This window comes from Triticum urartu, chromosome 5A (assembly GCF_056163025.1).
Source record: "Triticum urartu cultivar PI428250 chromosome 5A, HENAU_Tu73, whole genome shotgun sequence".
Taxonomy (NCBI): domain Eukaryota; kingdom Viridiplantae; phylum Streptophyta; class Magnoliopsida; order Poales; family Poaceae; genus Triticum; species Triticum urartu.
In genome coordinates this window covers 22,584,879-22,609,328 of record NC_141877.1, presented here as the reverse complement: position 1 = coordinate 22,609,328, position 24,450 = coordinate 22,584,879, and the positions used below count along the sequence as shown (strand labels likewise).

The following is a 24,450-nucleotide window of genomic DNA, read 5'->3' as shown; positions in this document are numbered from 1 at the left end:
TGTGCCACCGCCATGCCTCGTCGTCCCCGATCACCATCAGACACGCCGGCGTGTCCACCGCAAGGGTGCCCGTGTACAGACGAATTGCTGGATCGCCCGATTCATGCTAGGACGCGCCGTGATGGGTCATGAATCGCCATCACGCCATCCCTTATGTCGCTGATGCAGCCGGCCTCATTGAGTTGTCCGACGGAGACGATGTTGGTGCGCAAGCTCGGGATGAAGAAGACGCCAGTGAGCGCGCGCTGGCCCCCGCTGTGATAACGGAAAACCACTGATCCGCGCCCGTGTATTGCCACGACGGATCCGTCGCCAAACCTCACCGTGCCGCGCACGATCTCGTCCAGTGTCGAGAACACACGCCTGTCGCCTGTCGTATGACTGCTGGCCCCGGTGTAGAAGAACCACACGTTGTCCGATGATGGGATGGGCAGGACCTTTTCCTCGTTGAGGTACACCTCCCGGGGTGCGACGAGCTGTGATATGTCGACGGTGGTGACCACGGCCATGTAGAGGCCGTGATCGTGCTCTGCATCAGCCTGTGCCAAGTTCGCCTGCTCCGGCTTGCCCTTCTGCTCCTGCTCACGGAGCCATGTGCGGCACTCTTTCTTCCAGTGCCCCAGGATGCCATAGTGGTGACACTTGCCCTTCTTCTTCTTGCCACCGGATCCGCCAGAGCCGCTTGCCCCAGCGTTCCCCAGCGCGCTCTTGCCAGCGCCCTGGGTCTTGGCCTTGCCAGTCGACTTGTTCTTGCCGTTGTTGTCACCGCCAGAGGACGAGCCACCGCCACTGCCCACCTTCTCGCGAGCCAACCACTCCTCATGGGTGAGCAGGAGTCGTCCGGCGTTCTGGGTGCCGTCGTCGAGATCATAGTGATCCTCACAGGCAGAGAAACGGCCGACGAGCTCTTCAATGGACATGGATTTCAGATCGAGGAGGGACTCAATCGCCATGGCCATTGGGCGGTATTTGCGCGGCACAACTCGGAGGAACTTTTGAACGGCCTTGTGCTCGGTGACGGGGTCGCCAAACAGCTCGAGATCGGTGACGAGGGCAGAGAGGCGCAGCCCGAAGTCCTCGATGGACTCCCCGTCCTTAAAGCGGAGATCCTCGAACTCGCGTCGGCGCACCTGCTCCTTGGCCTCACCGGCGCGCTCGCTCCCCATCCTTATCGTCTTGATTGTCTCCCACGCCATCTTGGCCGTGTCCTTCGCGGCCAGCACGCGCAGCATCTCCGACGGGACGCCGGTGAGTATTATCTGCAGCGCGCGCTGATCGTCGTTCTCATCAGCGGCGTCGTCGATCACCGCGGACCAGACGCGGGCGACTTGCAGCTTGACCTGCATCACCAGCGCCCACTCCTGGTAGTTGGTGCGCGTGAGCATCATCGACGGCCCCGACTCCTTTCGCACGACGCGCTCCACCACGCGGTAGTCGCCGTTGCCGCCGCCGGTGAGGCGTGCGAGCGGCGCCATGGGTGAGGGTGTCTTTCCCTGCAACTGCGTGCGGGTCTTGCTCTTCCCGTCGGACTCGTCACCGGACATGACCGCGACGGATCAAACACCGCCGCCGCGCCAAGGATCGAAAACCCGGGCTCTGATGCCAATTGTCGTAGTCGATGCGATCGAGCCGAGCGAGAGAGAAAGAGAAGGATGAACGAGACAGAAGTTTTTCGCCGGGCGGAACTCCCAGCTTTTCCGTATGATCTATTATCTCATCTATTATTCTGTTTACAAGGAAACCTAGCTATCTAGCCCGGCCAGTCTGCTGCGATCCGAATACACCGCACCATCCCACGATGTCCACATCGCTAGCTCGCCACACTGACCGGGCAAAGGCAAAACAGAAAACAAGTGCGGGGCGATTGTGCACACGACTCGGCCCCCTGGCTGATCCTACGTGCATGCTGCATGTGCACATCACATCAACACACACACACACACACACAGCTTATTCAAACGAAAAAACTACCAACGTCATCTGGAGCTTACTAAGCTAACACTCTGCACTACAAAAATATAAAATCCTATGAACCTGAATGACAATGGACAAACTTTACATGCAAAATCTCACCAGAAATATATCTTTCTCTCGGATGACTATCCGGTTGCAGATTTCACTCTATGAAGATTTTGGAGGCTCCAAAATACAATGATAGATTATAACATGGAATTAAGAATCAATGGATTGAAAGAGTCTGTAAGCAGACAATAATCTAGCTAGAAATGCTAGGAGCAGCATGGTACTCATACACTACATATGTTTTTTTGAATGAAAGGGGTTTCCCCCGGCTCCCTTTTAGTGAATGAAGCCAAAGCCCATACACTACATAATCTGTAACAGTCAAGAGCATAATTAATGCCTCTGATTCTGATTGAATGTATTGCTCCATATGGTTTACTGTTTGCACCTTAACATGTAACGCTAACTAATGGAAAGTTCTGGCCGGCTCTATGCCTACTAAAAATAAACAGCAAGATGATGCAGCCATGTATGAACAGATATGCTATTGACCTATTGTACACTTTGCCATTCAGCTATTTAGGAGTATCATGAAGCCTGGTGCTAGCACTTATTGTGACACATTTCAGTATTGTCTTGCTTGCTCCTTACTATACCTGAAAAGTAAAAAAAAAGGCTGATACTGACTGCAAATATACAAATCCAACATATAACTGAGGACAAATTTCCAGGAGTAACACGTTCTAATTTATTGTTGTAAATTAAAAGCAATGTGGCATTAGACATCTGAAATGCATGTCACATATGTACACATTTTTTTGAAAAGAGGAATATATTAATATCGCGAAGATACCAATTACACCCAGCCTCTGCACCTACAAGATGTCGTAAAGACATCCAGGATGCACACAGCCAATGAAAAATAAAAAATAAAGGAAAAAAAGGTCCCGCTACAGTGATCACATATGTACACATATACAGATATATTATAACTTATACTTCAACACTATAATTCAGATGATGTAAGAGGCTCATTTCAAGGGATGCAACAGGCCAACATCTACCAGTTGAGGATATTTACCAATCTGTAGCAACACTGGATGCACACCAGTTAAAAATGTGATCTAGAAACATTTACTTACAAAAACATATAACATATTTCTGTCTCAAATTTGTATCCTTGCAAACCTACAAACCTTTAGCATGTTGAAACACAAAAAATCTAGAACTTTTTCCTGAAATACAAATAAGACAGTTAAACATAGGCAAATGTATATAGAACTTGCTTCAATGCCATTGGTTAAATACTTCTAGACAGCCACCGCATGACACGCTGGGCCTTCTTCTCGAGCAGTAAACTAACTTCAGAAAACCAGAGAATAATTAAGGGATACAAGGCTAATGACATGCACATATTGGACTTACACAATGTTAAATCATGCCTAGTAGCTGGTAGGAACACACATCAACATATTGATTCGGTGAAAAAAGACCGGTAATCTACGAAAATGCTCGGATTAACCATGTGTAATCAGTTTGTAGAAGTCATATATATATATGGTTATACCAAAAGGTCACCTATCCATACATAACTATATATGTACAAAATGAAGTCCCCTCGTGCATCTGTTTCTCGCTTTATGATTGACTACATAGATTATGATTTCTTCAGATAATTATGTTTTTCTTCTTCAATCTTCACACCAAATTTCATTGACATGTAGAATTATGGTTTTAGACTGGAGAATAATAATAATTTCTTTAAACAAGCAGAAAAAGGGGTTGTACAGGTTGCTCAATCTTCACATCTACAAAGTTGAAATATGCAACCCACCAATAAAAGCTAGATCAGTCATCAAATACATAATTGAACATCATATAAAAATATGGAGTTAAACAAGTTTGATTCCTCGAAATTCTAATAGTTATAAGAGATCCATGAGAAGGAGAAAATGCCCAAGAGGCCGAGAAACACCACTGGCATGGTCACCAGCGAGGAGTCTTGATGTCTGGCCACAAGGGGCAGCCTTCCTGGCACCTGCTGCGGTTGCCTCTTGCCTTAATCCAATGCTAGTTGCCATGGGTGCAAGGCAGATAGCACGCCCCATTATAAACGGTGACCCTGAAGCCTAATCGGCCATGCAAATATTGTCGATTGAAGGGCTCCAAGAAGACGCCGCAAGGCGCAGCAGGGAGGCATTGGTACTGTCGGCACAAGCATCATCTCCTAGATGATCCTCAAACCAGAGCGATAGCCTTCCTCCTCCTTGACCTCGAGCAAAGGCGACGAAACAAGGGGACGTCGGATGAGAGCGTGACGCAGTATCAGAGGAGTGCGCACAGCAGCGACAATGGACATCACGAGGGGAAGAAGGGGTGACACAGGGGAGGGTGAGTGAAGGCCAGGGGCCTGACGTGGCGGCTCGAGAGGAGGAGGAGGAGCAACACACGGTAAGGCAGGGTTTTTTTTTCACGACAGGGGAAGGCGGTGGTTCGGTGCCGAGCAGAGGTTGCTGAGACATGGCAACGTATGAGAATGCAGGGGAAAATAGATGTTCACTCGCTGACTCGTGTGGACCACAATGAAATAACAGCCTCGAGCGAGGATAGAGCCCCATTTCGTGGGAGCTTAGTAACTGTACAGATATATAGTTATACTACATTTGTCTAAAAAAGTATGTATTTTGAATCATACATTTGTAATTTATTATTATCTTATTTTCAAATTCATGTCATCTTTGGTTATTATGGCATATACTGAAAGTCTGAAATCATACCGAAATAATTTGGCATGTACCGAAACCAAACCATATTTCAATTCATAGTATATTTACCAAAAAGTATTAATACTTACAAACCAAAAAACAGTATAAACCGAATGCACTGTATTGTCGATCCGCCACCTTATCCATCTGTGCAGAACATAGGTGATGCCGCCTTAGCCCATAGCCCGTGGATCCCCTTTCCAGCGCTAACCCGCAACTCCCGGCACATTTGCCCAGCCTCGCCATAGCGGCTGCTCCTTCACACGGAGTGGGCGAGCGACGACGAATGGCTGCTACTCTAGGTCTCTGTTGTGCCTCAAACTCCGCAACTCCTTAGCATGTCCGGCTTCCAGTTTCTCCCTAAAAAACTCAGAGTTGAAGATATTTTTTAGGGAATTTGAAGATGTGTTCAACGGGAACCCCTATGTCTCGCATTCTGCGAGAGTGAGGGCATCGTCGCTGATGGGGGCAAGCCAACATGGGACAGCACACGCGCGCGCGAGGCCGCAGCCTGGTTTTCTGTTTTTATTTTACGTTTTGTGTTTCTGTTTTTTTGCTTTATTTTTTGATTTCGATTGATACTTTAAAATATTATAAATATATAATACAAAAAACACTCTCTAAAAACTTTTGCAAATGTTGAATAAGTATCTGAAAAATATTGAACAAGTATTTGGAAAATGTTAATCAAGCATTTGAAAAATGTTGAACAAGTATTTGAAAATGTTAATCAAGCATTCGGAAAATGTTGAAACATTATTTGAAAAATGTTAATCAAGCATTCAAAAATGTTGAGCATGTATTTTAAAAATGTTGGACAAATATTGGAAAAAAAACAATCAAGCATTCGGAAAAATGTTGAACAAGGATTTGACAAAATGTTGAACAAGTATTTGAAAAATGTTAATCAACCAATCTAAAAATCTTGAACAAGAATTTGAAAAGTGTTGAACAAGTACTTGAAAATGTTGAATAAGTATTCAAAATATTGAAAAATTATTTGGGAAATATGTATTCAAAATGTTGAACAAGTATTTGAAAAATGTTGAACAAGAATACTAAAAGTGTTGAATAAGTATTAAAATGTTGAATAAGCATTCAGACAATGTTGAACACGTATAAAAAAATGTTGATCACTTATTAAAAAAATGTTTTTGACATATATGAAATGTAGAGTGAAAACAAAGACAAACATAAGAAAAAAATTGGAGAAGAAAAAACAAACAAAAAAGGGAGAAGAAAAAAGGAAACAAAATAAAAATAGAATAATGCAAAAAACGAACATAATAACCAAAAAAATGCAAAATGAGAACGAATAAAATAAAACGTAAAACAAAAGAAAAGAAATATAAAAAGAAACAGAATAAAACTAAAAAGGAAAAAATCCCGAAGAAAAAAGTGAGAAGAAAAAGAAAAGAATGAAAAAATCAGAGAGAGAAAAAAACGAAAAACCCATTGGGAAACCAAAAAAACCAGCTCTTTTCGCGTTAAGTGGAATGTGCCTAACATGCTAAGAAAGAATGCGCCGTTAGCTGAGTGGCAAGCAGCGCGGTGTGTCAGCCTGCAACCAGGGTGTGTCATTCCTTTTTCATATTTTAAAGCGAAGCGACACAGGTCAGCTCAGTAAAGAAAAACCTTCAGCGATGGGTATGCTTAGCACTCGCTTAAAGCGAAAAATAGTCGCCGCGGTGTTCAGCATTGCAACTTCTCGGTTCAATCATTGTACCAGGCCGCCAACCCATTTAGGTGTATGTGGCCTAATGGCCTAGGGAAATTAATAAGCTTGTAACCTAATTCAGTAGCGGCCTTTGAGCCCGCTCGACTGCAGGGTCATCTCCCCCGAGTAGGAGCACGTCCGGGAGCAACTAGTTAACGAGCGCTTCTTCGGGGGCCTCGCAACGATCAGCGCCACTTGGCGCGTTCTCAGCCATTCGCCACGTGTGGCGCTCTAGACGCTCCCTTCGAATTTTGTTTTTTTATTTTTCCGCATGCGTTTTCGGCTTTTTAAACGGTTTATTTTCAGTTTTTTCGATGTTTGGGTTTTTTCACGGTCTTTCTTAGATTTTCGATCAAAAAATCCAGAAAAAAAATTCGCGAAAAAACCCGTTTTTTCCGTGAAAGTCACGGTTTTTCTTCCGCGAGAGGCACGTGCTTTAGCGATAGTCATGGTCGTGCCTCTCGGAAACGAAAAAAAACGCGTTTCTTATTTTTTTTTTCTTTCGCGAGAGTCACGGTTTTGCTTTCGTGAGAGGCACAGTTGTGCTTTCGCGAGAGTCACGGCCGTGCCTCTCGGAAAGGGAAAAACAAAACGCGTTTTCTATTTTTTTTTCGTTCGTGAGAGTCACGGTTTTGCTTCCGCGAGAGGCACGGTTGTCCTTACGCGAAAGTCACGGCCGTGCCTCTCGGAAAGGGAAAAAATACGTGTTTTCTGTTTTTTTTCCTTTCGCGAGAGTCACGGTTTTGCTTCCGCGAGAGGCATGGTTGTGCTTTCGCGAGAGTCACGGCCGTGCCTCTCGGAAACGAAAAAAAACACGTTTTCTGTTTTTTCCTTACACGAGAGTCACGGTTTTGCTTCCACGAAAGGCACGGTTGTGATTTTGCGAGAGGTACGGGCGTGCCTCTTTCGGAAAGGGAAAAAAACCGTGCTCCCGGTTCGGTTTTTTCATCCGGTTTTTTTGTGGAAAAAAAGTTCGTCAAAACCTATCAACATGGGATCTAGTTTTGAAGATCTCGACGCGAGGAATCCAATGGTGAAAACGGTTCGAGATTTGGACGCACGGTTTAAGAGATAAAACGTTTTGAATAAACAGATCCACGAAAAAAGGGAAAAACTCCCAGGTTGCGACAAGTGGCGCGCTGCATGTGTTTTCCCTTTTTTTGTAGATCTGTTTATTCAAAACGTTTTATCTCTTAAATCGTGCGTCCAAATCTCAAACCGTTTTCACCATTGGATTTCTCGCGTCGAGATCTTCGAAACTAGATCCCGTGTTGATAGGTTTTGACGAACTTTTTTTACGAAAAAAACCGGACAAAGAAAACCGGGTGAAAAAACCAAACCGGGAGCATGGTTTTTTCCCTTTCCGAAAGAGGCACGTCCATGCCTCTCGCGAAATCACAACCGTGCCTCTTGTGAAAGCAAAACCATGACTCTCATGGAAGGAAAAAACAGAAAACGCGTTTTTTTTTGTTTCCGAGAGGCACGGCCGTGACTCTCGCAAAGCCGTGCCTCTCACGAAAGCAAAACCGTGACTCTCGCGAAAGAAAGGAAAACAGAAAACGCGTGTTTTTTCCCTTTTCTAGAGGCACGACCGTGACTTTCACGAAAGCACAACCGTGCCTCTCGCGGAAGCAAAACCGTGACTCACGAAAGAAAAAAAAACAGAGAAACGTGTTTTGTTTTTCCCTTTCCTAGAGGCACGGTCGTGACTTTCGCGAAAGCACAACCGTGCTTCTCGCGGAAGCAAAACCGTGACTCTCACGAAAAAAACGCGTTTTCTTTTTTCCTTTTTCGAGAGGCACGACCGTGACTCTCGCAAAAGCACAACCGTGCCTCTCGCGGAAGCAAAACCGTTACTCTCGCGAAAGAAAAAAACAGAAAACGCGTTTTTTTTCGTTTCCGAAAGGCACGGCCGTGACTCTCGCGGAAGAAAAACCATGACTTTCCCGAAAGAAAAATAAAAGAAAATTCATTTTTTTCGTGCAAAAAAAAAATTTCCAATTTTTTTTTGATCGAAAAGCTAAGAAAAACCGGGGAAAAACCAAAACGTCGAAAAACCCCAAAAAACCGTTTAAAAAGCCGAAAACGCGTGCAGAAAAATAAAAAAACAAAATTCGAAGGGAGCGTCCAGAGCGCGACACATGGCGAATGGCTGAGAGCGCGCCAAGTGGCGCTGATCGTTGCCAGGCTCCCGAAGGAGCACTCGTTAACTAGTTGCTCCCGCACATCCCCATGATTGCCGCACTGTTGCATGTTGTTCTTCCATGCAGACGTTGTCGAAGGGAGCTCCTATACACGCGTTAAGTGCCAGTTATAGAGCGAAAATTATTTATAGAGCAAAAATCCCTTTAAAATGTTGCTTCGTGAGGAGTCGACCTCGCGCCTTCCAAAAAAAAAGCTCCATTACTCGCGAACGTTTTAAGAGTAAGTGTAGCCACACTATTTACCGCACATAGATTTTAGGAAAACATGATTTTTTTTAGAAAAAAGTCTGAAGAAAATTTTGAAGTCCACAGATTTCAAAACAAATCATGAATTTTTAAAAAGTTCACGAATTCATAGAATTTCACATATTAGAAAAAAAATCATCGCAAACTTGGAAAAGTTCATCAATTCTGCAAAAAAGTTCAACGATTTTGAAAAAAAAGTATTCAATTTTGAAACATCATCAATTTTGAAAAAGGTTCAATTTTTTTAAAAAGTTCATCGAGAACTGAAAAAATGTTTATCAAAATTAAAATTAGTTCATGGATTTTGAAGAAAAAAAGGTTCACTGAATTTGAAAAAGAGTTCATCCAATTTAAAAAAGTTCATAAAATTTGAAAAAAAGTTCATCAACCTTAAAAACAGTTCATCAAAATCGAAAAAAATCATGGATTTGCAAAAAAAGTGCACAGATTTGAAAAAAGAAGGTTCATCGATTTGAATAAAGTTCATCGAATTTACAAAAATTTCATCAAATTCTAGAAAAACTTCATGAAGTATAAGAAAAAGCTCTTGTACTTGCAAAACAAAGTCATCGAAACAAGAAAGAATGAAAAAAAATAGAAAACAAAAAAGGAAAAAGGAAAACAAAAAAAGGAAGCAGGAAAGAATAAAAGAATGAAAAGGTGGAATGTTACTGGATCCCGTTGGGTGACCGGGTGGTTACAACAGCCTACTTTGATGAGGGAGGTAGTGGGTTTGATTCCATGGAGTTCGAGTTCGCCTCAGCCACCTTCTATCTAGGCCATCCAATTTGCACCAAGATCCATGTTGTTTATATATAGAGAGAGAGATATATCTTTCTTGTTTCTTTCAAACAAGAGAATATTTGACCTTGAAACTTTGCAGGTCAATGATACACAACTGTCACTCTTGTGCATAAAATGTTTCCGTCTTTTTATGAAACATAAATTTGTCAAAATTCAAATTTTAAATAAGTTCCATAATTTTAAAATATTTCAGCTGCTCAAAATTCCGAAAAGATTTATGCATGTGGTAGTACTAGTGTGATGTTGTTTTGCAAAGTTTCAAGTTCAAATGTTCTTTTATTTGGGAGAAACAGAAAAAATAGAAGTTTGTCACAACTTTCTCAGATTAAAACTCCTCGCAATTCTCAAAGATCGACGAAGACAGCATGTGATCAGGTGAGAAGTAAAGAATTAGGAGAGGTTAGTAGTTGTGTGCATTAAGGACATCATAAGGGCATCATCTGCAGATCACAGAGCCGCATCAAGAAGGAAGCAAAAACTTTTATTTTATTTTAACAATTGCAGGGTATTTTTTATAGGAAAGGTTTTTGGTAGATTTTTAATATATTTTTTAAGTTGTTGTCACGGGAAGAGAAAAACGAAAAGGTTTTATGTTACATAATGGCAAAGGTGGGTAATTTGCCCAAAATTATATTTCTATTAGTAAGATCAGTTGGTCGTGATTTACGGATGTATCAAATAGATGGTTACATGTTACTGATTTCTGTAGGATTTTCTAATCTATTTCTCTTTTTTATGGTTGGTCCATACTATAATTTTAATTATTATACTCATCTAAAGGATGTTGGAGTATTCACCTCCATGGGCTCTACGCGGGCGAAGAGCGCGTTCGAGCCGTCCCTTGCTCGGTGGCGTGTGCGGGGACTACTTGGTGGGTGCTCCAAGCCATCTGATCTTCCTGGACGGCTCGGACATAGGCGACGCGGCTGGGCTAGCGTGCCCGGGGCCACCGCCATTGGGCGGTTTCCGTCGTGCCCACTGGCGAGAGACCGCGCGCTTTCTTGCACGCAAAGCCATGCCTTGCGGCATGTATGCTCCACACCGGACTGGTCCAGTCGCAACAGGTGTGGGCTTGTTTTGGCATGTATCATTGTCCCCACGTGCCGCTTGGGGCTTCTTTTGTCATGTATCATTGTCCCCACACAGGCACGTGTGTGGAGTGTGCACTGTTTGTTCCGTCTTTGCATCCAGCCAGTAGTGTGCCGGCTCTACGTCTAGTCAGCTGTGTGTCGCCCATTCAGCCGGCCATTCGAACGCCAGTTTAGCCGGCTGTGTGGACGCGCAGTCAGTCGGTTGTGCGAGATATGTGGCGTGGTGGACAGGCATGTATCTGGATAAGGTTGTCATGTCGGTTTGCCATGGGCCCTTTGCATACTCTGCGGAAAACGAACGCTGCTAGATCGGGATCTAACAGCGGCATGCGCTCATCGAACGCTGCTAGTTTCTACCTTTACCAGCAGAGTTTGACCCAGGCGCTACTAGAATCCTGTTACCAGCGGTGTCTTACTAGCAGCGCGCCGACCAAAGACTGCCAACAAGCACTTACACGTGTTGATAATTAGGGGGTCGTGTACTAGTGCCTGGTTCAAAGCATTCCATAGTGGTCTGTAACTTAGACATTTTTTTGCTTAATTCTGATGATATTTACTCTTTGTCCACCTTGCTCTCGTAAAATACACTGAAGGGCCATATGGTTTATTAACTTCCAACTTGTTGCAAATGCAAGTTCAGGGTCACGGAAAAATCTTTTTCTCTTAAGCTATAGATGAGAAAAGATCTCCCAAAATCCTCCCTCCATGTGCCCATATTAGCAATAGATGTTACATGGCTCAGTGTCATTCAATGATACACTATGGTGCACCATGCATATATGCATGTGTTTTCATTGATTTCAGTATTCCCCTTACAAGGTTGAGCACAGTTTACACTCTAGAACACTTCATAAGAGGCCTCTATATACCCCACAAGTTCAAGCTTCTTTTTGTGTAATACTCCTTCAATATGAGCTAGGAAGAGGAAGAAATAGTCGAAGAGCGGAGAGAAGGGGAACACGGAGGAAACTCTAGAAAACAGAGGTGGATATCTTTGTCAGTGTTTCCCCTTGCCTCCCATTCCAATTGTTCTTAGGTTCCCCTTCCCCTTCCTTTTACCTCATGAGGAAGTGTTTCCATGATGAAAGCTTAGTAAATTGTAAAGCTTAAATCGTGAGGCCTTGAGAGAGTAGGGAAAAGGAAGCCATGAGTATCTCAGAGCGGTGGGCATGGGAACATGGAGGAAAGCCTAGATTGCTTGGCCTCTTAATTTAGGGGCAAAGATTATTTTGTGTTTTCCTGATGCCTCCCATGCCTATTGTTCTTAGGTATTCCTTTCTTTTCCTATTTGCGTGTGTAATTATTTTAAAAAATATGCGCATTTGGATTTAGATGATGGGGAAGTGATGGCAAATCAGGAAGAGGAAGAAATGAGCATCTAAGAGTATTGGGCATGGGAACATGGAGGAAGTCATAAACTAGTGTGTCCCTGTCCAACTAGGGTCCAATATTTGTTTTGGAATTTTCCCGGTGCCTCCCATGCCTATTGTTCTTAGGTGTTCCTTCCTCTCCCTTATGATCTACAAAAATTTTGTGAATGGAGTGAGAATATACATCTTCGCGGCTTCTGTTTTAGTTTCTGGTTGTGCTTCTGTTTTACTTGTATTGCTTTGTTCCTTTCATTGGTTTTGTGATAACGTAGGTTGCATATATACTTATATATAGTTAAACTACATTTGTATAAAGAAGTATGTGTTTTGAGTCATACATTTGTCAATTATTATTATGTTATTTTCAAATTCATGGCATCTTTGCTTATTATGGTATATACCAAAAGTACGAAACCATACCAAAATAATTTGGCATGTACCGAAACTAAATTGTACTCCCTCCGGTTCTTTTTACTCTGCATATTAGGTTTGTCCGAAGTCAATCTCATTCAACTTTGACCAAGTTTATATAAAAAATTATAGTCATTCACATAACAACACCAATATCACTAGATTCATCTTGGAATATATTTTCATATTATATTTATTAGATATTATAGATGCTAATAATTTCTAATATAAATTTGGTCAAACTTAGCAAAGTTTGACTTTCGGCAAATCCAATGTGCAGAGTAAAAAGGACCGGAGGGAGTATTTATCAAAGTATTAATACATACAAACCACATAAACCGAATCATGTAAACCGAATAAAACAGAATGCACAGAGTTACAGTACATAGCCGATCCGCCACCTTATCCATCCGTGCAGAACATAGGTGGCCCCTGGCGTAGCCCATAGCCCACGATCCTCGTTCCAGTGCTCACCCACGACCCCGGGCTCGCCATAGCGGCGGCTCCTTCACGCGGAGTGGGCGAGTGAGGATGAATTACTACTACTCTACTGAAGGAAATATGCCCTAGAGGCAATAATAAAGTTATTATTTATTTCCTTATTTCATGATAAATGTTTATTATTCATGCTAGAATTGTATTAACCGGAAACATAATACATGTGTGAATACATAGACAAACAGAGTGTCACTAGTATGCCTCTACTTGACTGGCTCGTTAATCAAAGATGGTTATGTTTCCTAACCATAGACAAAGAGTTGTTATTTGATTAACGGGATCACATCATTAGGAGAATGATGTGATTGACTTGACCCATTCCGTTAGCTTAGCACTTGATCGTTTAGTATGTTGCTATTGCTTTCTTCATGACTTATACATGTTCCTATGACTATGAGATTGTGCAACTCCCGTTTACCGAAGGAACACTTTGTGTGCTACCAAACGTCACAACGTAACTGGGTGGTTATAAAGGAGCTCTATAGGTGTCTCCAAAGGTACATGTTGGGTTGGCGTATTTCGAGATTAGGATTTGTCACTCCGATTGTCGGAGAGGTATCTCTGGGCCCTCTCGGTAATGCACATCACATAAGCCTTGCAAGCATTGCAACTAATGAGTTAGTTGCGAGATGATGTATTACGGAACGAGTAAAGAGACTTGCCGGTAACGAGATTGAACTAGGTATTGAGATACCGACGATTGAATCTCGGGCAAGTAACATACCGATGACAAAGGGAACAACGTATGTTGTTATGTGGTCTGACCGATAAAGATCTTCGTAGAATATGTAGGAGCCAATATGAGCATCAAGGTCCGCTATTGGTTATTGACCAGAGACGTGTCTCGGTCATGTCTACATTGTTCTCGAACCCGTAGGGTCCGCACGCTTAAGGTTTCGATGACAGTTATATTATGAGTTTATGAGTTTTGATGTACCGAAGGAGTTCGGAGTTTCGGGTGAAATCGGGGACATGACGAGGAGTCTCAAAATGGTCGAGACGTAAAGATCGATATATTGGACGACTATATTCGAACATCGGAAAGGTTCCGAGTGGTTCGGGTATTTTTCGGAGTACCGGGGAGTTACGGGAATGCGGGGGAAGAAGTATATGGGCCTTATTGGGCTTTAGGGGAGAGGGAGAGGCAGGCCGCGCCCCCCCCCCCCATTGACTAGTCCGAATTGGACTAGGGGGAGGGGCGGCGCCCCCTCCTTCCTTCTCTTCCCTCTTCCCCTTCCTTATCTCCTACTCCTACTACATGGAAGGACTCCTAATTGGACTAGGAAAGGGGGAATCCTACTCCCGGTGGGAGTAGGACTCCCCTAGGGCGCGCCATAGAGAGGGCCGGCCCTCCCCTCCTCCACTCCTTTATATACGGGGGCAGGGGGCACCCCATAGACACAAGTTGATCTTCATGATCGTTCTCTTAGCCGTGTGCGGTGCCCCCCTCCACCATACTCCTCGATAATATTGTAGCGGTGCTTAGGCGAAGCCCTGCGACGGTAGAACATCAAGATCGTCATCACGCCGTCGTGCTGACGGAACTCTTCCCCGACACTTTGCTGGATCGGAGTTCGGGGATCGTCATCGAGCTGAACGTGTGCTAGAACTCGGAGGTGCCGTAGTTTCGGTGCTTGATCGGTCGGGTCGCGAAGACGTACGACTACATCAACCGCGTTGTCATAACGCTTCCGCTATCGGTCTACGAGGGTATGTAGACAACACTCTCCCCTCTCGTTGCTATGCATCACCATGATCTTGCGTGTGCGTAGAAATTTTTTGAAATTACTACGTTCCCCTTCATCTACGTCTCTGTTGTGCCTCAAACTCCACTACTCCATAGCCTGTAACGACATCATGGCGCCGCCATCGCCGATCTGCCAAAGAACCTTGGGTTTCACCCATATGGAGACAACACCTCAATCAAGAGAGGAGAGATGCCGACACACATCAGCATTCCATCCATCCTCCAACACATCAGCGCCACAAGCAACCCCTTCCATATTCCAACATCCACACCAGCATGACCAGGCCGCTGGCACCACGATCAGCAAGTCCACCACTACAGGCGGACAACCGAGTGACCCAGATCAGATCCAGTCGATGCTGCCGCCATCCACACCTGCGCTGCAGCCTCCGACAGACGCCCGTGACCTCAGGCACCCACGCACAGCATAAGTGACGCAGCTTCAGTGACTTTATGAAGCCAAGTCTTACTGTAACTTAGCTGCTATTATCAGCCGTCCGTGAAAGATCCAACGTTCCAGGTTGATCTATTTTTTATACTGAAAATTTTGAAGTGTTCATAAAAAATTGGAAAAATTATATCACAAATGTTTCGTTTTGTATTGTGGGAAAGTGTCAACCCATTTGGATGTATGGTTTGCGATTAAATAGCCTTTTGAGCTCAGATAAATAAAAAATGTGCATTCACAAGCGATTCAGTAGCGGCCTTTGAGCCCACGAGGGCGAGCCTGAAAGCCCCAAGCCCCCTACTCCACCACTCCCCCCACTCGCTCCCCTCCCCTTCCCCAGCCAATTTTTTTTGAAAACCCTCGTCTCCGGCGGCGGCGCCATGAATGTGTTCGCGGGGGTCGGCGGCAGCGCGGGGGAGGGCGCGGGGGCCGGGGCGGCGGCGGCGGCGAGGGACGCGGGATCCGCGGACTTCGGGGCGCTGCTGGAGCTGACGCCGCACAAGATGGCGGTGTGCCACCTCGTGCAGGTTTTCGCGCCGCCGGCGCAGCAGCAGCATCAGGCCCCGCCCTTCCCCTTCGACTCCGTCGCCCACCACAACCGCCTCGGCCTCTTCCTCTTCGCCCTCACCCGCGTAACTTCCTCCCGCTCCCACGCCCGTGCCCCCTCTCGCTCTTGTCCGTGTGCTCCCACCGCTACCACTCGGTGGAGACTAGCTTTACCATTATCTCTAAGCCCCATTGCATACAGTAATGTAATTAGCATCAAAATGCAGAATGGGCTTCGTCTGCTGAAGTATTCATCTAGTTTGTAGCATTCAGTAAAGCATCAGTTGTTCGCCGGTTTAGCCGATTTTGTTATTGTAACTTCTCGGTAGCTGTTGTATTTTGCATGAGAAACTTGACAGCTGACGCAGCCACATTAGCGCTGATTCGCTATGGCCTTGCGAATGGCAGTGTTGTTGATATATGCAATTTGGACTTGGCTCGAGAGAATGTTCATCAATACATTTGGTGTCAATCGATTGCATGTAGTTCTTCTACTGTTTTTGATGTACACGGTTATATATATGTTGCCAAGTTCGAGGCCTTGTATGTATTGCATTGTAGCTTCCTTTTTCTTGTCTCCCTCTCCGATGCAACATTTTGACTCATACCTTATTCTTCTTGCAGTCATGTGAGGATTTTTTGGAACCGCCACTGGAAGAGCTTTTAAGGCAGTTGAAGGCGGTAGACGATTTAGTTAATGGTTGGCTTTGTGAGCAGTTGACAACCACACTGGCTGGGCTTAACTCACCAGACGATTTGTTCAACTTTTTTGATAAGCTAAGAGGTGAGCTTCACAGTATGGATGGATGTTTGAGTCCTTGCTATTCCCTTCTTAATACATGCCTCCCAAATAGACAGCTTACCCTGCAGTGTTTTTCGCCAGGTGTGCTCACTTCACCGGACGGTGGAAGTGTGGAAGATGAATTTCTGGACCCAAATAGTCAGCTTGGAGTTTTTCTTCGTTGCTGTATACTGGCCTTCAATTCCATGACTTTTGAGGTGCTACAACTAGAATATTGCACTGACATCCCTTTCTTTTGATATTTATATGCCCTTCTTTTGATTATTTTTATGCCCTTTCTCTTTTCTTATTTGGGGTATTAACTGAGTAGGCTGAAAATTCTTGTAGGGTGTCTGCCATCTGTTGGCAAATCTTGTGGCGTACTGTAACTCAGCTGAGGCTTCATATGATTTGGCAGAAGATGAGGACTTTAATGGTGAAATAGAAATGGGCGACCCGATGGATGCAGATATAGGTGTTAGATCTGGTGTATTTGACAGATATACTCAAGGCTATGCCACTGAGAGCCATATGGGGGAGAGCTCTTCGTCTCTAGTCCATGCACCTATCTCACTTCATAATTTTGATGAAGGTAAACTTGAATTCTAAACCCTTTTAACCTAATTTTTAATTTTTAACTTTACTTTGATGGGACTGTGGAATTATTTGAATTTGCCAAGGAAGACAGAATAAATGGCACACCAGAATTTTTAAAATCATCTGTGACCAATAAGAAAGACAGAATGCAACAAGTACAACATGGAAGAAATGCTAGCTCAGAATTTAGCATGTAGTCAGTTTTTTTTTTTGAGCTGTCATATGTGATCATGCAAAGAGTTATCCGCCCCTGAATTAGTATTGACATTAATGTCAAGCTTGTAATGTTTGCCTCCTAAGATGCTATCTTGACATCTGGTATTAGAAAAATGTACACTAGTATTCAACTGATTTCCTTCAAGCACATGCCATTTAAATAATGTCATCTAGCTGTGTCAGTGTGTCGGAATTATCACACTTTATTTTTTCATTATACAATTAACTAATTATTTGGTAATAGTAATGCCAGCATTTGCGGCTTCATCACCTTGCTTCTTTTTCTAATGCCTTTTGTGTACTTGAAAGTGAACCATTTGCCACTCAGGTTATGTGAATCATGTTTCAAAATATTACTAAATGATGCTCACCACAATTATTGTTGATTGATTTTTTTATTTTGTATATATGCTGGTTATTTTTGTTGCCAAACAGATTAGGTGACTGAATTTTACTCTTCTTTGTTCATCCACCATACCACATGAAATCTATTTGTGAGAATTATTTTGGTTTTACCAGGATGGCAGGGTGTCAAATGGTCAACTATACTTATATAGCATTTGTCTTCCCTTTTCTAGCCGATATTTTCAAAGCAGAGGATAATCCAACTTGTCTGAGATCAAGGTGGCAATTAGAGGCATTTCTGAACCAGCAAGCTGACGTTCTTGAAAAGTGAGTATCGTTTCCTACATTTAATCAGCTAATTCACGTATCGGAAACTAAAGGATATGCGCAGTGCCTTTAACGGCAGCTCTTTTGCTGCAGGGATCCCAGCTCAGTGCCTTTGAATTCATTTAACAACACTATGGCACAGCTTCAGACATTAGCTCCAGAGCTTCATCGTGTAAGTTATGCCACAGTATAATGCATCTGATATGTGACTATGACAGTGAACAGCTCCCAATACTTTTTGGTTTACTTTGTACCCTTGTTCTACCTGTCAGGTCCAATTCTTGCAATACTTGAATGCTCTTTGCCATGATGACTATGTTGCTTCATTAGACCATCTTCACCGCTATTTTGATTACAGGTCAGTGCCAGACCCTCAACCATACTATGGGGAGTGCTGATATTGTGACCACATTTTTTCCATAATTCAATGTTACTATTGAGCATTTAGTCACCAGCTCATTGTGTGACTTTTTGATGTTTTAACATCTGTTTTGTCCATTTAAGCAATGCCTGATGACATTTTTAAATTTAAGGAATGCTTTTTGTATGCAATGTCCTGATAAATCAGCATAGTCATGTTATGCTATAGAATCTAGACTGTTGAAGCATATACACGAAATAAAACCACCAAAAGTCTTATTCATTCAACAGTGTCACCTATATTATCCTAGTGCAGTGTTGCTCAATGCTACAGCTTATTTGTTGGCCTGCTCGCTAGGCTGAAAGGTTGGATTCTTTTGCCCACAACCCAAGATGTGATAATGACATGTTGCGTATGCTGTATATTGGAGACACAGTAACCTCTTGTAAATTTGTTCCTAACTGGTTATACTTTATTTATAGTGCTGGGATGCAAGGACTTTTCAGTCGTTCTTCATCTCCTCACCAAGATAATATTGTCGGAAAGTATGAGAGTGCTCTGCTCTGCTTAGGCAACTTGCATTGTTATTTTGGACATCCAAAGAAAGCCCTAGAGGTAATATAAGGTATTGGTTTATCTTGTTTTCTGCTATCAGCATATCACTCCATCGAGCTATTTATTTCAACATTGCACATTAATTATTGTTCTGTTGGGTTGCTTTCTTGCAGGCATTCACAGAAGCAGTGCGTGTTTCTCAAATGGTTAGTTTACTGAACTTGTCTATTTCTCAAATATAGTGTCAAAAACGCTCTTATATTATGGGATGGAGGGAGTAGAATTCTATCCAACCATGTTGAAAGAAACAATGATTATTCATGCCTTGCATGTATGTTACATTTTTGTAGTGTTATTTCAATATTAATGCAAGCCGCTCTTCAGTTGGCTGCTTAACAGATGCGATATTTTTTTTTCAGAACAATGATGATTCATGCCTTGCATATATATTAGGAGCCATTTCCAATCTATTATCAAAGATAGGAATATCAAGCACAGTTGGACTAATTGGTTCTCGATATTCACTTGGAAACAATATTGGACTGGGCACACCATTGTCCATTCAGCAGCAGTTGCTTGTTCTGTTGAAGCGATCACTTAAGAGAGCTGATATGCTGAAACTTACAAGCTTGTTATCCTTTGATCACATCTCTCTTGCAAAATTTGATTTGAAGGTAAGATCTCAATTTGGTATTATCTGCCTTTATAAGGTCTTTAAGATACTTAGCTATGCTTAAGTTTCTTTGGTCATCTTACTGCTTTTGTATGCTGTCGGGCTGTCCTAGTGCTAGTGTTCAGACATGGGATCACAACTTTTATATACAGTGTAGCTGTGCGTCCTTGTTGATCTGTGTTTTCTTCTGACTCTAAACCTTTGCTTGCCAGCATGTCCAAAGGCCGTTGGTGTCCTTTGGCCCTAATGGTTCTACAAAGCTTAGAACATGTCCTGCAGATGTCTGCAAGGTATGCCACACTTAAGCTATAAATAATATCACACTCAGTCACTCATCCCCAATATAGAGGATGTATATGTTTGCTTCTAAATTAATTAGGTTTTCTGTCTTATGTTTTATTGCAGAATTTAAGATTAAGTTCCCATGTGCTGTCCGACTTTGGCGCAGATGGCTTATCAATTTCGAGTGATAATGGTAGTTTCAGCACCTCATGGCTTAAGAATCTGTCTGATGCTTCCAGTTCTTGGTGTAGTAGCTCAACAAAGCCTAGAAAATTTATTACAAATGACTTTGACAATTTCCACTTTCATGCACAACCAAGTCCAATACCTACGTCAGTATTGCAATTAGCTGGCTCAGCATATTTGATGAGGGCCACTGCCTGGGAGCACTATGGAAGGTACTGTTCTCTGTTAATGTTTACTATAAAAATGCATTTTCATAGCAGAAATTGCAAGTTGTATAATTATTTTGCCAGCTTGGCACATAATTGTGGATGTGCTGGCAAAAGGGAGCGTTAGATAAACAATGACCAAATGTCTCAGTTTAGGAAGTGCAAATACTTGGGCCGCATGTTGTTGGACTATTCGTTGATACTGCTAAATATTAGATAACTTTAAATACTAGAAACAGCAGGATATTGGCCTCACCTGTTGTTACTTGTTCGATGTGCATACGGCCTTTTAAAAACTTTTGGTCTTACAAAGCGTTAATTCAACCCTTTGTCTGCTTCAGCCTCTTGCTACATGAAACCATTTGATCGTCTCCTTTGTTGCCAACTCTCAGCTGACGTTTTATTGCATTCCATTATTAGTTGAAGTTATGGTAAATCATATTATGGAATGAACTCCAATGTTTTTCTCTTTTTTTTTGCCCACTTGCTGTCTATATCCTTTCAAGAAAACTGATTTTGGTTAACTCTCTCCACAGTGCTCCGATGGTTCGAATGAATACGCTGGTCTATGCAACCTGCTTTGCTGATGCTGCAAGGTAGAACATAATGAAATTCTGGCAATTATATTTGTGTAACACTTCAACTTTATGTACATAATTATCCTGTACCATGCAAGCAGTAGCTTTTAAATCTCTTGATGCTTTGCTAGATATGTGATAGTATTGTATTTTCTTTAACAGTTCATCAGAGCTGTCACTGGCATATGTCAAGCTAATTGAACAGTTAGCAGTCTTCAAAGGATATTCAGGTTAGTTACTTGTATATGACCAACATGTATGTGCTACAACCTCCAAGAGCTATGTAAGTTTCCATAGTTTCTTATGGATTGATAATATCCATTTTTCTGTAGCGGCATTCTGTGCGCTCAAGCTTGCCGAAGAGAAGTTCCCATCCTCGACGAATTCGCAGATCCACCTTCTCAAAATGCAATTGCTACATGAGCGTGCCCTGCATCGGTACGAAGCTTCACTTCTTCTATCAACTGCACTACGTCTACAATTTGATCTGTTATTATTTGGTGTAAAATTGATCCATGTAGAGGACACCTGAGAATTGCGCAACAAATCGGTGATGAATTTGGGGTGCTCTCATCTTCTGTCAGTGGAGTAGACATTGAGCTAAAGACTGAAGCCAGTCTACGGCGTGCCCGCACGTTACTCGCTGCAAAACAGTTTAGCCAGGTTCTGAATTTACTTGCTTACTAGAGTTTACCCAAGAAGCACACGTGTTACGCATCTTATTGATCCTTTTATCTTTCATCCCTGCAAGTGGATTGACATATTTTGAACGCGTTTACTGTCTCCTTTGTATCCTTTGTGCAGGCAGCAGCTGTGGCGAATTCCCTTTTCACTACTTGCTACAAGTACAACATGCAAGTAGAGAATGCAAGTGTCCTTTTGTTACTTGCCGAAATACATAGAGTAAGACAGACCAGTTAATGTTGAGACTAGAACCTCATAAATATTGCAATGCCATGCAGAGAGAACTAATATTTTCCCTCCCTCTCCCACAGAAGTCTGACAACGCGGTCCTTGGCCTCACTTACGCATTAGCCAGCCAATCGTTTTGCAAATCGTTTAATTTGGATCTGCTTGAAGCTTCAGCCACACTTACTCTCGCTGAACTGTGGCTAGCTCTTGGATCTAACCATGCGAAGAGGGCCTTAAGTCTTGTTTATCAAAGCCTTCCTATGATTCTCGGCCATGGCGGTCTTGAGCTGCGTGCTCGGTCTCAGATAGTCTTAGCAAAATGTCATTTAACAGATCCAGAATTTTCAGGTATATAACCAGATGATGATTTCCTGCCATGTGCTTCTTACTCCACATTCAGTTGCTTGATGGACCGACCTCTGGTTATTTATTATGACAGTTTCTGAAGATCCTTGTGCTGTTCTGGACCCTCTAAATCAAGCGGCTGAAGATCTGCAGGTTTTAGAGGTGAGCTGACGGCTGCATCTCAAACTTCTCTTCCTGAATTGCTGAGACATTACCATCACCAGGATTGGGTTCAAAATGCATGAAGAGGACTATAAATCTCACGCAAATTAAAAATCCATTGTGATATGCAGTACCACGAGATGGCGGCAGAGGTGTACTATCTCAAGGCGATGACGTATAACCACCTGGGCAAGGAATATGAGAGGGAGGAAGCCGCGGCTCGTTTCAAGGAGCACGTCACCGCCCTCGAGAACCCGCGCGACGAGGAGGATTCACTCGTTTACTGATGTTGCACGGTTAATTTATAAACCCTTGGTAAAGCCGCAAAAAGGATGTCCTTCCAGTTTCTTGATAGGGTTCTCTGCAGATACGGCGACTTCATATTTTCCACACATGCTGAGATACTGACCCAAAGTGGTGCCTCATTTGCATGCAGAGTCCAAGCAGAGCGGCGAAAGTTTGCGCGCCGACATGATTCTCGTCCTTACATTTATGGATCTGTGGTGCTTGTTGACGAGATCATCACCTCCTGTGCGCACCAACTCCGCTATCATCCTGTTCCTTTTGGAATTCCGCTTGGTGGCTCAATGAGGCGGTCGGGTGTTATTTCAGTGATGTAATGGAGCTTCATGGTAGCAATGGCCGACAAGTGACGTTGTTGACGAAAAGTGTCAACGCCATATGCTATCTCTCTTTCGGTTTATATATAATGCCTGCGCGTATGTAAAACGGTCATTGATTTCCAAAATTTGGTCTAATTTGCCCAATATTGGTCAGTAAAGCTCAGTTAGCCAAATGCTTTTCGAGATGAATGTCCACTTCATCCTCTCTTTATGTGAAGCACGTGGCATCTTAGTTTGGTGGTGGTTTCGTGCGCTTAATTAGATCACTGCCATCGTAGTACAACTGTATGATGTGGTTAATAGACCACTGTCATTTGTAGCAGAAAGCTCACTGCTTGAAAACGATGCAAATGCAGGGAGAAGGGATATTCAAATAATTTGGGGGAATAAATTATCTGTGCTTTGTGAACCTGCGAAATCTTGTGTAATAAGATGTCCATTTGTGTGCTCACGGCAAAATACAAAACACAAAAAACAAGATAAAGATAATAGGGTCATGCACACAGTTCCATTAGGGCATCTCCAACAGCTGTAAGATAGGTGTTGGTAAATTTGCCATCTAGAATATAATGATGATGTGACATGTAATAAATGTGAAGAGCGAGCAAAGTTGTATGTAAAATAACTAACAACCTTTGCACAAGCTCCAAGGTGCAATAGAGAGCAATCACATTTATTTTCTCATCATCTATTGAATAGCTTAGATACAGCCTATTGAAGTAGTTGTATAATAGCTTGTTGGTTGATGACATGAACATTTTACCAACAGAACTAACATACAATCTATTGGAGATGCCCTTACACATATCCCTTACTCCCCGAATTTATCCATTACACATACCCGTACTGGTACTGCCCGATGAATAATTTTTTTCTCCATACCCGCCAACCGAGAAGGTAAATGGGTACCGCTTGGCAAAAAATTGATGCTGTTTCTTTTCATTGGTTATGGGATTGTGGGTGATGGTGGCAATTGTTAGCTTGCAGTGGCGCCGTTTTTTTTAAGATCCAACAATTGCTGGCTTTTCACTGCATTAGCAGGAAGCAATGGAAAAGAAACAAATGGGGGTTCGGGTCCTAGGTCCTAGGACCAGTGGCGCCGTTTGTGGATTTGAAGACCCTCTTGATTTACATTGTATTTATTTGCTTTTTGTGTTGCATTATGGATCTTTGTTCTCCTTGACGGATAACATGTGATTAAAAAAAGTAACGAACATGGAGAAGGCCGGTTAGAAAACATTTTATTTTGGCTTAAATTTTGCCTTTTCGAATTTTGTGGTTTTTCTAATTTTTATTATATATAAAAAATTGTTTCCCATATCCGGATATACACCCTATATAGAAAAAAATAGTAATAATTAAGAAGTAAAAAAATCTAAAAATATCTTTAAAATAAACTTAATCTTTCATTGTACTCATTAAAACCAACCTGTGGTTGAATAGTTAGAGGTACTGTGATATCTTCAGCCCATCAGGTTTCAAGTCATGGTAT

The 24,450-nt window shown here is 42.8% G+C and overlaps 1 protein-coding gene across 1 annotated transcript; it reads left to right on the top strand.

Annotated features, from left to right (window-relative positions):
- Positions 1–15,551: 15,551 nt before the first annotated feature.
- LOC125530259 (anaphase-promoting complex subunit) lies at positions 15,552–23,147 on the top strand. The gene is made up of 21 exons (XM_048694652.2): positions 15,552–15,895; positions 16,434–16,593; positions 16,693–16,808; positions 16,939–17,182; positions 17,982–18,075; positions 18,169–18,247; positions 18,348–18,433; positions 18,919–19,051; positions 19,165–19,197; positions 19,411–19,665; positions 19,877–19,954; positions 20,070–20,344; positions 20,875–20,934; positions 21,079–21,146; positions 21,249–21,354; positions 21,438–21,579; positions 21,721–21,819; positions 21,912–22,176; positions 22,268–22,335; positions 22,467–22,650; positions 22,772–23,147. Exons 1-20 carry the CDS (start codon positions 15,644–15,646, stop codon positions 22,620–22,622), a joined length of 2,769 nt encoding a protein of 922 aa, XP_048550609.1. The 5' UTR covers positions 15,552–15,643; the 3' UTR covers positions 22,623–22,650; positions 22,772–23,147.
- The last annotated feature ends 1,303 nt before the right edge of the window (positions 23,148–24,450 follow it).